This window comes from Asterias rubens, chromosome 11 (genome assembly GCF_902459465.1).
Source record: "Asterias rubens chromosome 11, eAstRub1.3, whole genome shotgun sequence".
Classification (NCBI taxonomy): Eukaryota; Metazoa; Echinodermata; class Asteroidea; order Forcipulatida; family Asteriidae; genus Asterias; species Asterias rubens.
In genome coordinates, this window is record NC_047072.1 from 4,875,572 (window position 1) to 4,896,836 (window position 21,265).

The 21,265-nt window shown below is 39.3% G+C and overlaps 2 protein-coding genes across 3 annotated transcripts; both read left to right on the forward strand.

Moving 5' to 3' along the window:
• The first annotated feature begins 19 nt into the window (after positions 1-19).
• Positions 20-14,108, forward strand: LOC117296714 (ATP-binding cassette sub-family B member 7, mitochondrial-like). 2 transcript variants are annotated; one of them, XM_033779757.1, is made up of 14 exons: positions 20-186; positions 1,499-1,588; positions 2,456-2,665; positions 3,117-3,246; positions 3,880-4,066; positions 5,486-5,567; positions 5,792-5,968; positions 7,710-7,884; positions 8,932-9,089; positions 9,870-10,033; positions 10,920-11,049; positions 12,007-12,178; positions 12,640-12,743; positions 13,530-14,108. In XM_033779757.1, exons 1-14 carry the CDS (start codon positions 43-45, stop codon positions 13,794-13,796), a joined length of 2,190 nt encoding a protein of 729 aa, XP_033635648.1. In that variant the 5' UTR covers positions 20-42; the 3' UTR covers positions 13,797-14,108. The 2 variants fall into 2 exon arrangements, with proteins under 2 accessions (XP_033635648.1, XP_033635649.1); XM_033779758.1 differs by having other exon boundaries at positions 2,459-2,665.
• A 4,906-nt stretch (positions 14,109-19,014) lies between these two features.
• LOC117296637 (alpha-N-acetylgalactosamine-specific lectin-like) lies at positions 19,015-19,440 on the forward strand. The gene has a single exon (XM_033779660.1). The coding sequence runs from the start codon at positions 19,015-19,017 to the stop codon at positions 19,438-19,440; it is 426 nt and encodes a 141-aa protein (XP_033635551.1).
• The last annotated feature ends 1,825 nt before the right edge of the window (positions 19,441-21,265 follow it).

A 21,265-nucleotide genomic window follows, 5' to 3' on the forward strand; every position in this document is an offset into this window, starting at 1 on the left:
CAAAAATCACTCCGCCATTTTTCCCAGCATGCAGCATTCAAGATGGCAGCGCTCATGTCAGTCTCGCGACTGAAAACATCGTTACTAAAAACATCATATATACGACACATAAGAGCTCCTAGAATACCAGACAGTCTTACTAATTGTATGTGCAGAAGAAATATCAACCATTCAGTGAAATATCAGGTATAAATATTGTGATATGAGGCCATTAACAACGCAAACTGTCCGGCGTATGGGATGGGTCTATTGACATGTTGATTTGTGTACAGTTCTGCGCATTTCACAAAATGACTGCGCACTGCGCATTGCTCAAAACAGTGTTCGTGCTCTTTCCTGGAAAAAAAATTACTTTACTTTGCGCAGTTGAAAAAGGTTTTGTGTGGGTGTGTGTCTTTTTATAGAAACTTCACAATTTATTAAAATTCATAATCCTGGATGAAGAAAATCGAAAAACTGTCCCTACCCTGCCACCACTTGACTTTTTTTCACTCAATTTTAGTTTATTTTTACCAAACCAAACAAAGAAAAAGGAATCATTGAAAGATTGAGCAAAAAAGTACTTGATTTTATTACACACGGGGCAATACAAAAGCAAAAGTGGTGTCAGGATACAGAATTTTGTCCCGAGGAAATTGTCTGTATCCTTCCTTCACCACTATATCCGTTACTAACTAAAATAGTGTCTAATTTACTCAATCAAATGAAATGAGATGTATTATTATTTTTCATTTTGTTTGTTAAAAATGAATGAAAAGGTGGTGGCAGGATACAAAAATCTTTTCCGATAGAAACAACACAAAATAGTTTTATAACAGATGATGTTAAATTTGCATCGGGGATAAAGGATATTAATTTTGTTTTTTTACCCATACACCAATGTGTGTTTAGCATGGTATACTCTAGAGTAGAAATAGAAATGCAAGGGGTCGTGGGTTCAAATCCCACCCGAGTAATATGCCTGTGATTATTTTTTTCACAGAACTCAGGGAAAGTACTGAGTATACAGTGCTTACATGTACATAGCCCACCTTGTTCAGCTGTTAATGGCTCCGCTTTTAACATCGGTCTCATCACTGTCGCCATTCTAACATGTTTATACATCGTTGTATGGGACCCAAATTGATACAAAATAGTTTGTTAATGTTAGCAGATTTTCTTTTTGTTAAGTGCACAATTCTGATCATAATCACTCAGTTCAGTTATCACTATGCACTAATGTCATTTGGGCTTACGATTTTGTACATGACATGTACTTTTTTTGATTAAATTTGTATCGCCCTTTGTTAGTTTGTGCTTGATAGTTGCTGTGTAGACTTTATAGTTAAATTACTGTTTACACGTAGTCTCTTTCATACACAACAGCAGTCTGTTTATTACATTACAATTTCACTAATCTGCAGATTGAAAGTATTTTTCCCCTGAATGTGTCCAAATCTTTTAAAGTGTTATTTAACTACAAATTTATATGGTTTTGTTTCTTTTTCATGATAACCAGAACAGAAAGCCGTTTTTACTAAGTAGGATAAAATCGACCAGTACCAGCGTATGTTGGAAAAGCAAACAAAGTGCAATCCAACAAAAACAGGTGAGAACAGAAAGAGTAATACTAGCAACATTTACTATTAAGCAATTTGTGCTGCCGCTTATACTGTCTCAAAGTTAAGACAGTGTATTGGCAAGGCCAATAATCCCACCCAGATACATAATGCATTTGCAGGGCACAAATAACACATTGGACTGCATGTGATATTAGTGGTTTTAGGCCTTCAGTGATTTTGTAGCCCTGGTCAATGAATTCAGGAATGAGTCTTGATTCTTGATTCTTTTTCCCATGAAAATCAGCATTGAGTCCTTGATTGGCATTTAATAGTTGCAACACACCATGATACCTTCAATCCATCAGGTGAAAGTTACAGTTGTGACTCAAAATGTAGTATTTGGAAGTCATTTTTTTTTATTCGCTATCGTTAATACAGAGGAGTACTAAGGCCAGGTCCCACTGCAGCGATAACGATAACGATAATGACGCAAGGAGAACGCATTCTATTGGTTGAATGAGCGTGTGCGTATTCTGCATGGAATGATTCAACCAATACACTGCGTTCTCTTTGCGTCGGTCGCTGCAGTGTGACTCGGCCTTTACTGTTAGGGTTAGATCAGGCATTCTGAATTGCAAAAGATAAAACCAATGCCCTGTTGCTCACCCCAAGTATCTCGACTTGTCTCAGTCGTGCCAGTCTTGGTTGCCCTTGACTCGATGCCCCTTACGATTGTTCTAAGAACCATTCTGGCTACTGGGACCAGTCCATTGGATAACAAAGTTGCAGTGTCAGACTTGACTCGACACTTACACTCAAGCACCACTCAAGTACCGTTTTGTGCAAATACTGCAAATTACTCGTACTTTAAGTAAATGGTTCTATTTTTTATTTTTTGTTCTTCTTTCCCCCAGCAGCTTATAAGCCCTGCTGCTACTTCGGTCGCAGTACGCAAAGACAAACTCCACGCCCTCGGCACCGGGGTACCAGCTAAAACTGGTGTCCCAGATCAGGTAACAGGATGGGAGATTATCCGAGAAATGCTGACGTATATATGGCCCAAGGATGAGAGGGGGATCAAGATAAGAGTACTGACTGCTCTCAGTCTACTGATTGGGGCAAAGGTAAGTTATCAAAGATCAATGTTCAATTTTTTAACCAAAACCCAAGCTTGAAAGTTAACTGGATTTTCCCATTTACTTTATATGTCTTCTAAGTCCTCTCTGCTCTGAGCTGACTGGGTCTCTCTACATTTGTAGGTCTTTTTTGTAAGTCCTTTCTGATCTGAGCCTCCGCACATAATTTCAGGCCTGTATGCTTCATTTTTGAAAGGACAAGGGCACTAAGGCATTTACTCTTTGGTAAAGGGCACCCTATGAGGAAATTGTAAATTTCTACTGGAGCATTTCAAGGGCACTGACCAGGGGCAACGGAGGCAACTCGCCTTCATTGCCTCTGTGAAGTAAAACCACTGTTTGGGCTTGTGAAATCACGTTAAAAAAATAGACGATAATGTTGGCTTTCTTTCACTGTATGTGTCAGTTTAACCTTGTCTTGACCTGTTGTTTTTTGCAGATAACCAATGTTTATGTGCCATTTTTGTTTAAATATGCTGTGGACCATTTGAATGAGCATCAAACAGCTGCTGATGCCATGGCAACAGGAGGACAGGCTGCCACAGTCATCACTGCTCTGCTCATTGGCTGTAAGTTCTCACTGCTTTTTGTTTGTGTTCCAAATACACTCAAAGGCAATCATAATAACTGAAATTGGGATAGCCCCGAAATCTGCCTCAAAACTTAATGAAAATCAATACAAGTGTAACCGAGTTATATAATTGTCATTTTAAGGGGTTTTTCCTTTTTGGAAGTTTGAGGTAATCATTTGACCTTGGCTCAGTTGGTTTACACTGTCAGCCAGAACCTGCTGACCCCCACCTGGACACAATTTCACAGAGCATCTACTTATTCACAAAAAGTAGTTAAGCATATATATAAGTATTATGCTTTAACGGAACAAAGGTACCGAGCCAAACTACGATGCCACATGCACAATTTGTGATTAGTATCCAGCTTATTATTGCTAAGCAAAAATTTCTGCTTAAGCAGCTCTATGATATTGGACCCTGGTTATTTGTCCTGCAGTGAAGTCCTTGTTCTCAAACTGTTTTGGTCCTAAGTAAAATTCAAACAACGAGTGTTCACTTGTCCTATCAAGTGATTCCACTTGAAATTACTCAGAATGTAACTCTCAAATGCTTATTGAACAGTGGATTTCACCAACTGACATTTTCAAATAAACCTTATCTTTCTTTCTCTTTGATTCTTCCATCAAATAGACGGAGCAGCAAGGGCTGGTTCGTCTCTCTTCAACGAGATGAGAAATGCCATCTTTGCTAAGGTAGCCCAGAACTCCATCAGACGTGTTGCTAAGAACGTCTTCAACCATCTTCACTCACTGGACATGAATTTCCACCTTGCACGCCAGACGGGAGCTCTGTCTAAGGCAATTGACAGGGGAAGCAGGTACACATACAGGCATTGTTAAAGTGCTCCACATAGCATCATAGCCATTCACAGAAGCTGACATGTGGCGTGTCTTGGCCTAGCGGTTAAAAGCACCGGACTCAAGCTCTGGTGTTTCTAATCAGCAGAGTTTGGGTTCGAGTCCCAGTCCTGACACCTGTGTCCTTTAAAAGCTAGACACTTAAAGACACTGGACACTATTGGTAAGTGTCGAAGACCAGTCTTCTCACTTGGTGTATCTCAACATATGCATAAAATAACAAATCTGTGAAAATTTGAGCTCAATTGGTCTTCGAAGTTGATTTCGAGACCTCAAGTTCTTATTCTGAGGTCCAATCAAATTCGTGGAAAATTACTTCTTTCTCGAAAACTACGTTACTTCAGAGGGAGCCGTTTCTCACAATGTTTTATACTATCAACCTCTCCCCATTACTCGTTACCAAGTAAGGTTTTATGGCAATAATTATTTTGAGTAATTACCAATAGTGTTCACTGCCTGTAACCATTGCTTCGTCCTACGGATAGGATGTAAAGCCATTGGTCACGTGTGTTGTGTAACGCATGTAATTTAACCCAGGTGCATCTTAGAGAGAAGGGTTCGCCCCACTGTTCCTTGGCAGCATATTGCTCCACAGCACCATGTTAAACATTACATGGTGCTATGTAAAAGAAGCAGGTCTCATAGTGCAAATATAGCCCTATGTAGTGCTTACTGCTGCATTACAACAATCATTCAGTAATTACTGCTTTGCAAGTAAGCATACATAACAAACTGTGTACCATCAGAAAGAGCAACTCATTTTCTTGAATGTGATACATATTTTGTCTTTTCCCGATCTCATATCACAAGTATGAAGAGTACGAAGAAAGACACTAACTTCTTGTTCATTTACAGGTTTTGTTCCAGTAGTTCAGCACCTACAGCATTTGTGTGTTGTATGGAAATTCCATAGTTAAGGCAGATAGGGGTTAACCCTAGTCCCTGTGAAATCTATTCAGGTTTTTTTTTAACTTGGTTGTCAGAGTGGTTCCTTTTCTTTTCCTGCCTTTTTCCATCTTTGATTCCCACTTCATGTCTTTGATTCTTTTACTTGGACTGGATCTTTAGTTCTGACTTGATTGTGTAATTTTGTGTTGTCCCCCCCCCCCCTTTAGTTGCTATTCAGCCAGTAGGCCTAAGGTAGTTTTGTAAAACATTTTTTTTCCTGTAGCTAATATTTTGTTTAAAATTATTGTTTCTGTACTTTGTGAAATGGCCGAATAAATATTAATAATAATATTAATAATAGTATTAATAATAATGTGAAGAAGAAAACAATTACAAAAGGGCAAGTAGTAATACTGCGAAAACTTCTTACCTTGTGTTATTTACTTATTTGTTATATTCTTCTGATTTTCATGGTTTATTCTTCTTGTCAGGGGAATCAACTTTGTTCTGATGGCTTTGGTCTTCAACATTGTTCCAACTATTTTTGAGGTCGGATTGGTCACTGGAATCATGGTAAGACAATCGTTTATTTAAACCACATAAAGTGTTCTTTAACAAGTGTACAGTACATGTATTTGTTACATTTTTGTTTTTAAACCGTGTGTTTTTAATGCTGGACTTGTCTGTTTATAAGTTTACTGGCTTGACGGTAAAACAACCTGCCTCTGTCCTACAGTCAAGTGATAACAAATCCAGCCCTGTATGGTTGATCATTAGTGTTTCTTTTTTGATTGCAGTACTTTAGTCTAGGTGCACCCTTTGCTGGTATAACACTAGCCTGCATAGCGGCCTATGCAACATTCACACTCAGCATCACGGCATGGAGGACAAAGTTCAGAGTTCAAATGAACCAGGCAGATAATGAGGCTGGTAACCAGGCGATTGATTCACTCATCAATTATGAAACAGTAAAGGTAGGTGACTGGTACCCAGTTAATAAGACTCAAAACACAAGTCAAGATCTAATTCTAAACTCATAAATACCCCAGGCAGTCTATTTGTTGAAATTTAAAGGAACACGTTGCCTTGGATCAGTTGAGCTGGTCTTTAAAAAGCGTTTGTAACCGTTTGTTATAAAATGCATGATTAGAAAGATATTTTAAAAGTAGAATATAATGATCCACACAAATTTTACTCGAAATTGCGTGGTTTGCCTTTTACTTAAAGAACTAACACAGTCGGCTGTTTATGGGAGTCAAAAATTTGACTCCCATAAATGGCCGACCGTGTTAGTCAACGAGGTAAAAGGAAAACCACGCAATTACGAGTCATACTTGTGTGGATCATTATATTCTACTTTTAAAATATCTTTCTAATCATATACATTTTGTAACAAACGGTTACAAACGCTTTTCAAAGACCAACTTGACCGATCCAAGACAACGTTGAGCAAGTTCGAGTTTGCACCATGGTTAACATAAGGTTGGTTATTTTTACTTGAACCCAGGCTGGTCGACAATCGGTTGACTACAGTGGTCGACCATTTGGAACCACCCTCATGACCATGGTCTCTTCCATGGTCCTGATAGCTTTTACCATGTGGAAAGCACAGAAGAGAGCCAGTGATGACACTATTTATAACGCCCCTTGCAAGTATTCTGCCTGCTCATTGGTTTAGAGCGCGTCACATGACATGTCTTAGTTTTGCTAAACGACGGCCGTGTGATAGTGCGTCGGTTTGCCATGCGCTAGTCCGAAGACTAGCACACGGCGTGCAGTACCCAGACGTCCGTTGCGTGTACGAGGATGATAAATTATAGTCTGTAACCATTTCGGATTGCACGACACTACATGCAGCACAGTAAGTAAAAGTGTTTGCAATCTGTATTCGCGTCGTCCGTGGATTGTAGCATTCAGGTCTGTAACTTAATAATAATAGTACAGTATTTAGAAATGTTTGGGGTGTTATCAAACAAATAGTGACTGCTTTTACTCGTGCAATGGTTCAAAACTATGACTCCCTCGGTGATCCCCGGAGCGTTCTATTTTCCCGAGGCGGGGCGCTCCGCGATCACCGAGGGAGTCATAGTTTTAACCATAGCACTCGAAGCAGTCAATATTTGTATAATAGCGGAAAGGCAATAGAGTGTTGAATACTACTAATGGTTGACTAGCCTTCCAAACGAGTCGTTTATATGAATGCTTCATTGCGTATGTCATTGCTAATCAGTGGTCAAATGACTAAACTTGCACACTTGAACTTTCTCCATGTTTACTTGGTATTAAAGATTCTGTATACGTTTGGTAATATTAATCTGAAAATAATAATGGCAATAAACACTTACTTGGAAACAGCATTTTTAGAAACTTCTCATTTCAAAGAACTGACATTATAGAACAAAGGTATTTTTTTTTGTCCCCCAAAATTTTTGAATCTGACAAGCTTTACTGAGTATTCCAATTGCAGATTATACTTCAGGGGTGGATTTACATGCTCCTGAATTACAGCGAAATTACCAAGTGTGTTCAATCCCTTTAAACGGCTGATAAAGACATAATAGCTGTTTAAGATCAGTTGGCCGACATGCGCTTCGCACTCAGAGCCATGCTTGTTGGCGTCCAAGCTTACATTGGTGCTAATTTATGCATAACACAGACAATACATACTGGTACTCAAAGTAAAATTTACTAGTACTTGTTCTATTATTATTTCAGTACTTCAATAATGAGAAATATGAGGTTGACAACTATGACCGGGTTCTTGCACAGTACGAGGTAGCTTCGCTGAAAACAACCACTAGTCTGGCACTGCTCAACTGGGGCCAGAATGCTATCTTCAGTGCTTCACTTGCTGCTATCATGGTCATGGCTAGCAAAGGAATCATGACAGGTGAGGAACCAGACTTGCATTACTTGTATCTTGTGGCATGTCATGGCCTAGTGGTGAGGAGCACTGGATTCAAGCTCTGGTGCATCTGATCAGCGGAGTGTGGGTTTGAGCGCCGGCCGTGAAACTTGTTTTCTAAAGCAAGACACTTGACCATGATTGCTTCGTAAAGTTGGGGAGGTAGTGCTTTCTGCTCTACCAGCCAGGCTTTTGATTAATGACACCCAAGCCTACATCCTAAGGGGGTAACACTGTTTCAGCCCCAGGACTAGGTGGCAATGGCCCATTGAAAACAGTTGATTTGTAGCCCACACCTTGAAGTAGCCTTCAGGCCTTGTGTGTCTGGTGACTTTGCTTGAGTTCAGTACTGAGTCGCACCAGCACACAATCTCAATATGAGGCTGGTCTGTTAGAGTCCAAACACTTGAGTCTTGAGCAGGGATGATAAATTTCAGACTTTTATCTAAAAAATGTTGCTGTTATTTTCCTCGGAAATAAAGAAACCATGCTGTTTGATCTACTAAGCACTGTGGATACTGTTTCCAGAAGCTCCTTGAAATCTATAGCTTCAGGAATTTGACTGGCACCCCTGAACAAAGATATTGAAAAATAGGGAAACAGCATTTATAATGGGCTACAGTTCTGGCCAAATCTCTGTGGCCAGCATTTTGGCCTTGATTGAAGATAGTGCAGTTTGTAGAGCGCCAACATGTTAATCTGGAAGTTGTAGGTTCAAATCTTGAATGGGAGGGGAGGGGATGTTTATAGTTCTGGGCCCAAGCATTTTGGCCGTGATTGAAGATAGCGCAGTTTGTAGAGCGCTGACATGTTAATCTGGAAGTTGTAGGTTCAAATCTTGAATGGGAGGGGAGGGGATGTTTATTGTCTTGGGCCCAAGCATTTTGGACGTGATTGTAGATTTGTTTGCGCAACTCAAAATATATTTCGAAGTTTCCTTGTTACTGCCCCCTGTTGGTTAATTACTTGATAAATTTATCAAGTTTAGTTTATCAAGATGTATTTATACAACTTTGATGACATTTTTTGCAGGCACATTAACGGTGGGAGATCTTGTCATGGTGAACGGTCTACTGTTCCAGCTGTCTCTACCTCTGAACTTCTTGGGCTCTGTCTACCGAGAGATCAGACAATCTCTGATTGATATGGGCACCATGTTCAGTCTACTCAAAGTGGAATCCAAAGTCAAGGTAAAAACCATAATTCATATCCACCCTAAAAAAAGTTTATACCAGGCATAGAACTATAACGCAGGCTATGGGTCCCATCCCATCCCATCAGTGTTTTGTCAACAGAGGGCGGTTTGAATGTAAACATAGGCCACATTGTCTATAGGGGCACCTCAGACAAAATAATTTTGGTTTGATGCTTGCTACCATTACCATCTTTTATAAAAAGCAGACTAAATGATATAAAGTACACATTGGGGGGGGGGGGAGGTGGTCATTTACCAAAGTATTAGCTTACAGCCGTGACACTTGTGTCCTTAAGCAAGACACTTAACCATTGCTTCATCCTTCGGATGGGACGTTAAGCCGTTGGTCCCATGTGTTGTGTAAGGCATGTAAAAGAACCCAGTGCTTTTATCGAAAAGAGAAGGGGTTCGCCCCAGTGTTCCTGGCAGATTGTCCCACAACACCTCGTAAAGCCTCTTAAGGACACAAGTGTCACGGCTGTAAGCTAATACTTTGGTAAATAACCACCTCCCCCCCCCCCAAATGTGTACTTAATATCCTTCAGTCTTTTTTTTTTTAAAAGATGGTAAAGGTAGCAAGCATCAAGCCATGGTGCTATCAGAATTAGGTCTCATAATTCAAATGTACATGTAGTCCCACATCTTAAAGGAAATACTGTATGTTACAGCGCCAGGAGCATCACTGGGTTTATGTTAGTTATGTGTGCTGTATAAGAAGCCACAATTATTATTATTATTACCTTTAAATGAAATGATCCCTGTTTGATACCTGCAGAGGAAAGTGAATGCACCAGCTCTGGATATAACACCCCAGAATGCCAGTATTACATTTGAGGATGTCAGCTTTGGGTATCTTGAAGGTCAAGACATCTTCAATAACTTATCCTTCACTGTCCCAGCAGGGAAGAAGGTCGCCATTGTCGGGGGAAGCGGATCAGGGTAAGAAACCAAACATCAAAATAAAAAACCTTCCTAATTTAACAGTTTTGGTTTCCTGTTGATGACTAGATTAAGCTAGTCGAAAAACTTGAGACCAATTAAGAACTCACTCCGCGGTAGTGAAGTTAATAACGATCGACTAAAGCTAAAGTAGTAGTCCAGGCGGATTTTGTATCCTTTTACCCAGAACTGAGAAGTCTCCCGAATTCTGAAAATCTACTCCGCGGTAGTAGAATATAAAGCAAGACAGCTCTCTAGAGAACAAAATCTACCTGGAAAGTAGATACACCCTTGGTGTTGTTGCAAATATATATGTAAGCAGTTTTATTTAACAACCTGTTAATGTTTTGGGTGGTTGAACATAGATAAATTTACTCCAGCGGGACGTGAACATGTGACATCCGGATTATCGTGAGCTATCTAGCCCTATGTTGTCTCCCTATTTTGTCAATATCTTGACGGGGGTGCCAGTCAGTACCCATTCAACCGTTAACTGCTGTGTAGCCAGGGATCACACCCAAGTTTACAACACAACCAGTGATCATAAATCAAATAATGTAAAATGGTTTAGGGTTGAACAAAGAAAAATTGGCTTGAGTGGGACTCAAACCAATGACATCCAGATTAACGTGCCAGTGCTCTACCATCGAGCCCTATGTTGGCAGTCTCCCTGTTTTGCAATATCTGTGTTCTTGGGTTCCAGTCAGAATAGAATAGATGCCATACAACCTGTAACTGCCGTGTAGCTAGTGATCACACCCAAGTTCATGGTGCAACCGACGAAGCTACAGCGGCAACTAAGATATAGCCAGGGATCACAACTCTATTTATCATTCAAGCATACATTTTTCCCACCAGTGACTTTGCATTTTATTTTTTATTTTAGGAAATCCACAATCATGAGGATGCTGTACAGATTTTATGATCCCGACTCTGGGCGTATTTTGGTAAATGGCACTGATATCAGGGATGTTGACCTGGACAGCTTAAGAAGGTCAATCGGTGTCGTTCCTCAGGTAAGGAACAAGTCTTGGTTTGACCTCCATTCACCTTCAGATGTTCCAGTTAATAAAACTTGGTTCTCATTAAGGGTTTTGATACATTTTGTTGATAAAGTTTTAGGCCATGACATGAGTCCCTACTCTCTGTGAGTGAAAATGTATTTCACTGTAGAATTTTCAGCTTCATTAGTTGTCAAGCTTTCAAGTGAAAATCACAGAGCGATGTTTTCAGGAGAGTTGCGTAAATATGTTATACATGCTAAAATAATTGTTTGTCTCCTGAGACACAAATTGTTTTTGAGAGATTGTTTTACTCGTTTCTCAGAAAGTACAGCACTCCAGCAGGTAAACTTTTAAAACAGTGTTTTCCAAGCCCACACTTCGTGTATCACAACTTATATATAAAATAACAAACCTGTGAAAATTTAGGCTCAATCGGTCATCGGAGTCGGGAGAAAATAATGAGAAAACCCACCCTTGTTTCTGCACGTTTCGCAGTGTCATGACATGTGTTTACTATAAATCCGTAATTCTCGTTGTCGAGAATTGATAACTGTTTTAATGTTTTCTCAAAAAGTAAAGCATTTCATGGAATAATATTTCAAGAGAAGTCTTTTACCATTACCTTCTGTAAACCCTGTAAGTTCATTTGTAAATCTGTGAACTTTTATTTATTTTTTCTGTTCAGAAAGTGTATAATGGCTTTAAGGGAAGCCTTCTACCATCATTTTCTTCAAATCGTGTGAGTTTAATGTAAATCTGTGGACATTGTGTTTTGTGTCCTACAAAAAGCACCCAGTACCAGAAACTTAATACTTGTGGCAAGTAGAGAATGGTGATAGTAAGCACAGAGTTCGGCTGTAAACAGAGCCATTAAATTGAGCCAAGTCCTCATCACACATTGGTGTTGGTTTAAAACAAATCTTTTAAAGTTGAAAATTAATATTTTGATTGATTATTTTGTTTACAAAGGACTGTGTTCTCTTCCACAACACCATCTTCTACAATATCAACTATGGGGACTTCAATGCTACTGCAGAGGAGGTATTAAATGCAGCCAAGATGGCCGACATTGATGGCAGTGTGCGTAAGATGCCTAAAGGTTATGACACAGAAGTTGGCGAGAGGGGCCTCAAATTATCAGGTAAAAATTGGAGTTGAACTTTTCTTCCAAAGAATCTTGACGGTTTTAATCATTGGTTAAAAAGAATTGTTTAAAAAAGTGAAGTATATGTATACCTTTGGTTTGGAAGTGGTTGATTATAGTTGTATACAATAAAATTAACCTGTGAAAATATCATTTCAAAAGGTGGTCGAGTTTTTGAGATATCGCCAAAACTCCAGATTGAATATGTCCAGGCTGGAAGAATAATCCATAACAAGAACACACAATCTGAGAAACGTTGTACAGCCAAAGTCAAATTTTGGGGCATGAAAACTGATGTCTTTTTTCATAAACACGGTACTTTGAAATGAAATGTTTCGTAAAATGCTTTATACCATCAAAAGCTGTTGTAGGCTTCTGACCAAAAGTTACTGTTGCCATTAATTTTACCAGTGAAATATGGAAATTCTTTCTTTCAAATTTATCCCTTTTATTCAAAGGTGGCGAGAAACAGCGTGTTGCCATAGCAAGAACCATCTTGAAGAATCCACCCATCATTCTGTATGATGAGGCTACATCATCACTGGACTCCATCACAGAGCAGGTAAGCCATCCAACCCCCCCCCCCCCCAAAGTTCAATGTGTTATTGTCTTTTCCTTCTTTATGCAATACAGACCCTGTCGGTTTTAAACGGCGGTTGAGTTCCTTTTTTTTTTTCTTTTCATTGTCAGGATTTTCTTATTGGCGCCTTTAGTATTTATAATGAATATGTGCGCACTATACAGACACGCCAACTAGTACAATTTTTCTGTAGGGGTTTTCGTTAGAAGTAGGTGTGTACAGGTTTTGGTAAAACGAATTCGGTTTTGGCCATCGCAAATCCCATTCCCGAAAAGAAGAAAAAAAAACGGCTGCGAGTGAAGACTATGCTAGCAGTGCTTGCGGTACCACCTTGTTTTCAATGGTGTACAATCTCGCTGTGCAACTGTTTTCGTTCCCAGTGTATAATCTATATGGCGCGCGCTACCCATGTTGGCGAGGTTGGCTGTGCATGTGGAGTTCAATAAGAGAAACCATTAATTTATCAATGTAAGCATATATACCAGAGTTATAAAATAGTATTTACAAGTAAACTCGTTTATGCATGTTTTTTTGTGTGAAAAATACAGGTTTGAGGGTTTCAGAATACAGTTTTGTGATCCCAGAGTTTGGCATGTCTGCCTTTAAATGTACATTATTATTATTAAATGGTTGTTTAAGACCTCGTCGCCACTCTTTTATTTCCTTATGTAGGGTAGAATCCAAGTTACTCTTTCACAAAATTATGATATAAAGTACATGTACCTTTAATAATGTCAGTAACCTCTGAATTTTTGTGGATAATTTCAGAACATTCTAAACTCGATGAAAAGTGTAACCAGAGGGCGCACTTCAATATTTATTGCACACCGCCTGTCCACCATCGTAGACGCAGACGAGATTCTGGTCATCGACAATGGCCGCGTCGTCGAGCGAGGCAGCCATTACGTACTGCTTAGCAACCCAGACAGTATGTACTCGATGCTATGGAACAACCAGAACAAAGTAGCGCTGGAGGGAGATTTAAATGAGGGGGCGGGGCTTCAGAATAGTGAGGAGGAGGAGTTGTTACCGTGACGATCATTCTTTTACCTTTACAAATAGTCCCAAACTTTATATCATTAAATAATATTACTCTTTATCAATTTTTATTATCATGTTCTGCCAAGTGTTGACAAGAATATCCCTAACAGAAAGGATGAAAATGAATCAGCTTATTCTGGGGCCATCAGGGTCCAATGTCATAGATCTGCTTCAAGCAAACATCAAATGTGTTATGCTTAGCACAACATTATTTTTGCAATTTGTACTGTATAGGTTTTGAAAAAAAGAAATGGTGCTAGAAATACTAAGGCAAAATTTCATAGAGCTGCTTAAGCACAAAAAGTAGCTCAGCACCAAGTAGTTATGGTTACCAGAATAAGGTTACCGGCCAAAATGAACACATGTACAATTTAAGGCTTGTGTCCTGCTCCTACATTTGCTCAAAGAAAATTGTTAAGCAACATTTCCCGCTTAAGCAGCTCTATGAAATTGGGCCAAGTGTTTAAAGACCTGCTTGAACGAAAATGTCAAGTCGTGAACTTTGCTGAATTCCATTTAAAATGTTTTCAATGAATAAGGAAATCGAGTCATATGATTATAAATAGATTTTGATTGTGTAATCACACTCAAAACGTCATAGTTGGGAGCTCCAATGTGTAAAGCCGCTTTGTAACAGCATGGAGGTATAACAAAGCAAACTCCCACAAATGACGTCAGCAGCATTGTCCTTTGATGCGCGCTCTCAACGGAGAAGTGTTTTTAGTTTTTCAAAACCTTTAGGTTGGGGCCTGATTTTTTAATCGATAATTACGAAAAAATTCAGAAGTTTACACATATCAAAATTACATTAAAATGGTGAACAAGTGCATTATAAACAAGTTACAATACCATTTCCGTTAAAAACATTCCGCTCAGGTAGCTGTTTAAACAAAACCAAAATTTCCGTGTCTGTAAAACTTCATAGCTAATACTAAAACTACGACAATCCCCGTGCTTAAACACTGCGCACATGTTGCGCGATGGTTTGTTTTGATTCTGTACACACTATACGTCACATGACCACTGCTGCTCGGAGTCGCCGACTGTTACTATTGAGATAACTTTATCCAGTGATTTCTGCTTTTAAACAAAATTTTCACATATTTTTTATTTGTGATGAAATATTTGCTAAAAGCTAAACAGATTTAAAAACAGATTTAATTTTTAAGCACATAATTCCAGCTTCAGTGAAACAAGTGTTTTTTCCTTCATGCCTGTAAATTTGCTATGTACAACTTTAATTTATAACAGAAGCTGTTATTAAGTGAACAGGGCTGTGTTGGTGTTGGTTTGTAAAGAACGTGTATGTCATGGTATAAATGGTAGTCTAGTATATATTTATTTTCCAGGTTGAATCATAAGCCTTGATGCAATCTCTGGCTCTATGGCTGAATAGCTTCTGACTGGTACCCTTGAACACAGATACTGAAGAAAAAATAGGGAGACCGAACAAAATTATAGCTAGATAGCTCAGTTGGTAGAGCGACAGCATGTTAACCTGGAGGGCAGGTTTAAATCAAGATAGTGTAAAAAAAATTTTGTTTAACACAAAATATTTATGTAAATAGCAAAAAGAGTTAGAAATTAAGGCAAACTATTTGGTTTTATATGAATATTGGAAATTTTATGAAAGCACAGAATATCAGTCAGTGGCCTACCCACTAAGAGCCCCCCCCCCCAACTAACAAAAGACCTAAATTGAACACTAAAAAGAGGAATGTGCAAATGATGTTTGATGCATTAAAGGCACTCAACACTATTGGTATTTCTCAACATTATGGTTAGCATAAAAACTTACTTGGTCACGAGCAGTGGAGAGCTGTTGGTTGTATAAACTATTGATGATTCTCATATGAGAACAACTCCCTCTGAAGTAACGTAGTCTTTGAGAAAGAAGTAATTCCTCACTAAAATAATCAAAGACTTCAGGCCTGAAGCCTTTTATTAGGCATCTTAAGGCACACATAAGTGCAACAAGGGTGGTTTTTTTATTGCATTGTTGCATTAGGACAATTGTTCTGTGATCAAATTATACTTCAAAATCTTGACTCTATATAAAATAAACATGTGTTATTTTTATATTTGAACATACAGCGAAAATTACGGTGTGTCTTATGATTTATAACCCCTACTTAAATCTACCTAAACACGTCATCCTGTCAGTCTGAGCAGCATGTCTATTACAATTATAGGAATTTTCCGTTTTGTGTGCACAATCTGCATTTCTCCAAATAGCGGGACAATTTGCCCGCATATATTCCGCCATCCCGATCGCTCTCCTTTCTCAGCAGGAGGAGTGCAAAAAACTCCGATGTGACAGTACATTATGTGCCCCCCATGGGCGCCAACCGGGGGGGTACGACAGGGGGACATGCCTCCCTCCCGGGCCCCCCATCATTTGGAGGGTGGGGGGGGCACAATATCAATGTTCCCCATCTTGTTGAACACCTTTATCATGAAGCCCAAGTATTGCACTGTGTAAGACACAACTTTTTGAAGGGTTGGGTACACTGTATCAAATGTCCCCCCCTCAAAATTGGCCCAAGATTGCACCACAGAGCATCTGAAATGTGAAATTTTCCCGGGCCCTTGGGCGGGCCCAGACCCACGCCGTAGAGGCTTCACACTCGCATGCTAGCTTTTTGACAGATTTGCCCCCTAAAATTCGTGTCATAAATCAACATCTGAAGATGCTGTTAACCCAAAATGTTTTACTGCTGCGTTCTTTTAAGGCTTTATGTTCTTTTGGCCGAAGATTGCACCACAGAGGATCTAAAAAAAATAATAAAAATCCCGGCCCCTTATGAGCGGGCCCGGACCCACGCCGTAAAGGCTTCACATTCGCATGCTAGCTTTTGGACAGATTTTCTCCCTAAAATTTAAAAGCTTATAAAGGCTTTTTGTTATGTTTCATTCATTATGCCTGCTTTTGGCCGAAGATTGCACCACAGAGCATCCAAAATGAAAGAAGAAAAAAAAAAAAAAAAACCGGGCCCTTGAGCGGGCCCAGACCCACGCCGTAAAGGCTTCACACTCGCATGCTAGTATCGCTTTTTGACACATGTGCCCCCTAAAATTCGTGTCATAGATCAACACCTGAAGATGACTTAAAAGGTTCTGTACTGCTGCTCACATTTTTAAAGCTTTATGTTTTGTTTCATTCATTATGCCTGTTATTGGCCTTAGATTGCACCACAGAGCATCTAAAAGTAGTGTAAAAGGTGGTTATCGATGATAAATACAACATGTGTACTAAAAATAGAGTTTCAACAAGCAACAATTGCTCCTGGAAAGGACGTTTGAAAGTGCACCGATCATTGTATTATAAAAAATAAAATCATTATAGATCTACGATAAATACAATTTTACACAATGTGTGTCTAACAAAATCGAGTTTCAACAAGCTACAAGTGCTTCTAGAAGCAATAACGTAAAAGGACGTGGTTGTTATCTGTTTGCAGCGATGGACAAATCCCGTTTCCATAATTGTATTACTATAACTGCCACATCACATCATGTCGTTCTAACCGCAAACTGCCTCCAAATTACTGCACGTTTTAAAAGATGCTATGTCAGATTTTTTGCCCAAAACATTAAAAAAAGAAAGATTTTTTTTTAGTGAATGGTATTTCAAAGAGTATCACCCGCTCTAACGAAAAAAAGTTAAACTTTTAATTTTAATGGTTAGGAACCATGACAAAAATTTAAACGTTTCTTATAAAACACATAAGAATTGGTCACTTGATATAATTGTCGGGATCCCGACAAAAACTAATTTTGAGCACTTTATTTCACTGCTACTGATAATTAGCGGACTTTTTCTAGCAATGGCTCAAATGAAAGCTTGTAACTTTCTCGACCCCATCAAAATACCTATTGAATTTTAAATCAAAATGTTTGGGCCAAATCGGCCAAAAATCTGACATAGCATCTTTAACTGGATTTAAACTCTGGTGGCGTTAACAATTTAATATTCAACTTCAATTGATTTTGATCTCCTGTGGCATTTAAGCGGTGACGTTTAGACTGAAGTTTTCTCCACGATGATGTGATTGATGTTTCCTTTTTTGGTGTTGTGATTGGCACAGGCTGGTTGTTTTTCTTTCTGTCCAAATCAAAGCAGTTGATACCCTCAGTCGAAGCGTGAACAATTCATGAAGACATAAGAAAGGTACTAAAAGCAAACAGGTTGGACTCATCAGTTTGGGGGATGAGTATAGCAGGAAGGTATACTATTCACGATTTCTATTTACCCAATCAATATTTTCCCAGTGTGTTTACCCATGCAGTCAATATTTTTCTTTGCAAGAGCCATTTTTCAGAGGGAGTAAATTACTTTTTTATCCATATCAAAATACTAACAAGTAATATCACTTGTGGCTGAAGTTGATTGGCCTATAAAGTCTCTTACAAACAAGTGTGGCTTCGGAATGGTTTGACCAACGCTGGTGTTCATGTTTATTCATAATTCATTTTTGGTGATAGCCAATCAAAGTGTGCGCATTTTAGCAGACGACAACAGAATCGAGCTTGGTTGCGAAACAGAAATAGGAGATTTCACAACTCGTCTGCGATGCAACCGTTTAGGTCGACTTTGTCTCTCTGAGAAGTGCGATGCAACCGTTTAGGTCGACTTTGTCTCTTTGAGAAGAATATTATTCGCACTCGGGGGGAGCTGTATCAAATGACGTATCGTATTAAGTAATCTTGTGTTTATCCACGCCAAATTGGTCATAGTTTAAAGAACACTATTCACAACATTTTGTCAGACCGACAGATTAAGATGTTGACTCCGAACTGTAACGCATCACAACTTGTTTGAAGATTTATTCACCCAGTTGGTTATTTTCCTTCGTAACCTCTTCAGGAGAATTGCGGTGCAAAGTCTGTTTATTACAACTCAACAGCAAATTGATTGAAGTTCAAACATTCCAAGGATTTATCAACGTCAACAAAGAAGTTGCTATCGGAAAAATCAAGCAAGGAAACACTAATTCTGGTGTGTCAACATTCCAGTCCATTTCCACACCTACTGCATGGCTTAAAGGAACTGCAACCAGTGATTGTAGAAACCACAATGACATATGCATACTTTGTAGAGACTTACACGGTCAATATGTATTGTGTGTTCTTCATAACATTGTGTACTGCTTTGTTAGATAGCTGCTGTTTTGACGTGATAGCCTCTCGAGACCAGCAATGTTATACATTTATGTATGAGAACCCATCATGTCCGGAGTCTTGGCATTACTGGGGAAACTCATGCTACATGATCACTGAGACGACATTTACCTGGGCAGATGCTAAAGATGAGTGTAGAAACCTGGGTGGTGTTCTTGGTGTACCGAGCTCTGATCAAGAAAATGAGTTTATACTGCAACTGGTTAAACACAAAGAACCAGTATGGCTCGATTGTAACGATCAAGAGGTGGAGGGGAACTGGAAGTGCAGAGAAGGTAACGTGGAAGTCGCTTACAGAAACTGGTATTCTACTGAACCGAATAATCAGGAAGGAGATGAAGATTGTGCAGCCTTGAATAAGGGGCTTGGAAATGAGAACCAATGGCATGATGGGAGTTGCAGCAGAGAAGAAAGAGCTCTTTGCAAAATGGCTGACAGACCACTCCTTCACGTGTGACAGTTTGAATATTGAAGCTTCGAGTCTTTGTACTTGTGTTGAAACCTTAAGTGTGATATTAATGGAAAACTCCGTTTTGGGTCGACTTAGAATAACATCATTCGTACTTAATGGAGAGCTGTGTCTTATCTCATATCGTGTATAAGCTGCCTTTGTGTGTATTAATCTACGCCAACTTGTTTTAAAGAACACTATTCACAACATTTTGTCAGTAACCGACAGAAAATTTTGACTCCAAACTTTAACGAATCACAACTTGTTTGAAGATTGTTTGAAGCTTGTTCACCTCAGGAGATGTACCTGTACTAGGACGCGGTACAAAGCCTGTTGATAACAACTCAAGAGCAATAAACCATTATTGAATTTCAGAGACTCACAAGATTTATAAATGTCAACACTGTATGCAAAAGAAGTAGCTTTTGGAAACATCAGCAGGGAAACACTTCTGGTGTGTCAACTTCAACAAGTACAACAGTCAAAAACCACACCTACTGCATGGTCTTTGAACTGCATCCATTGATTGTAGAAACCACCACAGACTCGTACGTAGGCATTTACTATACCATGGTGCCGATTGGTGTCAATATGTAGTGTGTGTTCTTCATATTATTGTCCACTGCCTTGCTAGATAGCTGCTGTTTTGGCGTTGTAGCATCTCGAGACCAGCGATTTTACACATTTTGTGTATTGATATAACACATCCTGTCCAGAGTCTTGGCGTTACTGTGGAAACTCATGCTACAACGTGTTCTGGGTGTACCAAGCTCTGATCAAGAAAACGAGTTTATAGCGCAATTACTTCCAACATGGAGGATTCTTCCTCCATGCTTCCAAGTGATAAGAGAGTATGGCTCGATTGGATGATGATCTAGATGTGGAGGGGAAATGGAAGTACAGAGAAGGTAACGTGAACGTCGCTTACAGAAACTGGTATTTTAGGGAACCAAATGACTAGCGAAGAAATGAAAAATGTGCTGCTCTAAAATAACGGATATGGAGGTGAGCGTCAATGGCATGATGTGAGTTGCAGCAGGAGCAGCGAAAGTTCTTTTTGCAAAATGGCTGGTAGATCAGTCCTTCACGTGTGAAAATTCGATCATCGAAGCTTCGTGTCGATGTAGTTTTAAAACATTAGTTAGTGATGGTTCATTATCTCACGGAGTCTTGTCATTTTTGTGAGAAGTTTGTTTGGAAGGATCATGCAAGATCCGGCCGTGCATATCACATTGGACGGAACGTTCCGCTGCTCGGTCATTATAAGACGAGTTTATCATGACTGATTCCAAAGGGAAACGAATCAGTGGAGATACCGAGAAGGTTAACATCAGAAACTGAGGAAACGGTCAAATATAAATGTTTTTCAACCCATGACTCCATGAAACTTAGCATGAATTAACAAAGTAAGTTGTTTCCGTGTTGGAAACGGTCAGTTTGGTTTGCCCCTCCACGCTACTCGGTGTATCCAAATTGAGACACACATAGGCTGATTGGTAACACGAAACAATTGTATGATATATCGGGATTCACAATATGGGGCGCCACCAATGGATATTAGAATCGATGAATTAAGGCATACTTCCCGTGCACGGTCACAACATATATAGTTACAATAACATCTGACGGCCACGATTGATAATGAAGAGAGTTAACGCGTTCCGTATCTCAGCCTGTATGAAAACCAATTGACTTGTTCGTACATTATTGCCAACACGTCACTTCAAAGATTTATACGGCAACTTCTGTGGCTGCCACGATTACGCGATGGCAGACGGCATTGCTGAGAACTTGGTACAATAGACTTATTTTTGGAGTAACCTTGGTCGTA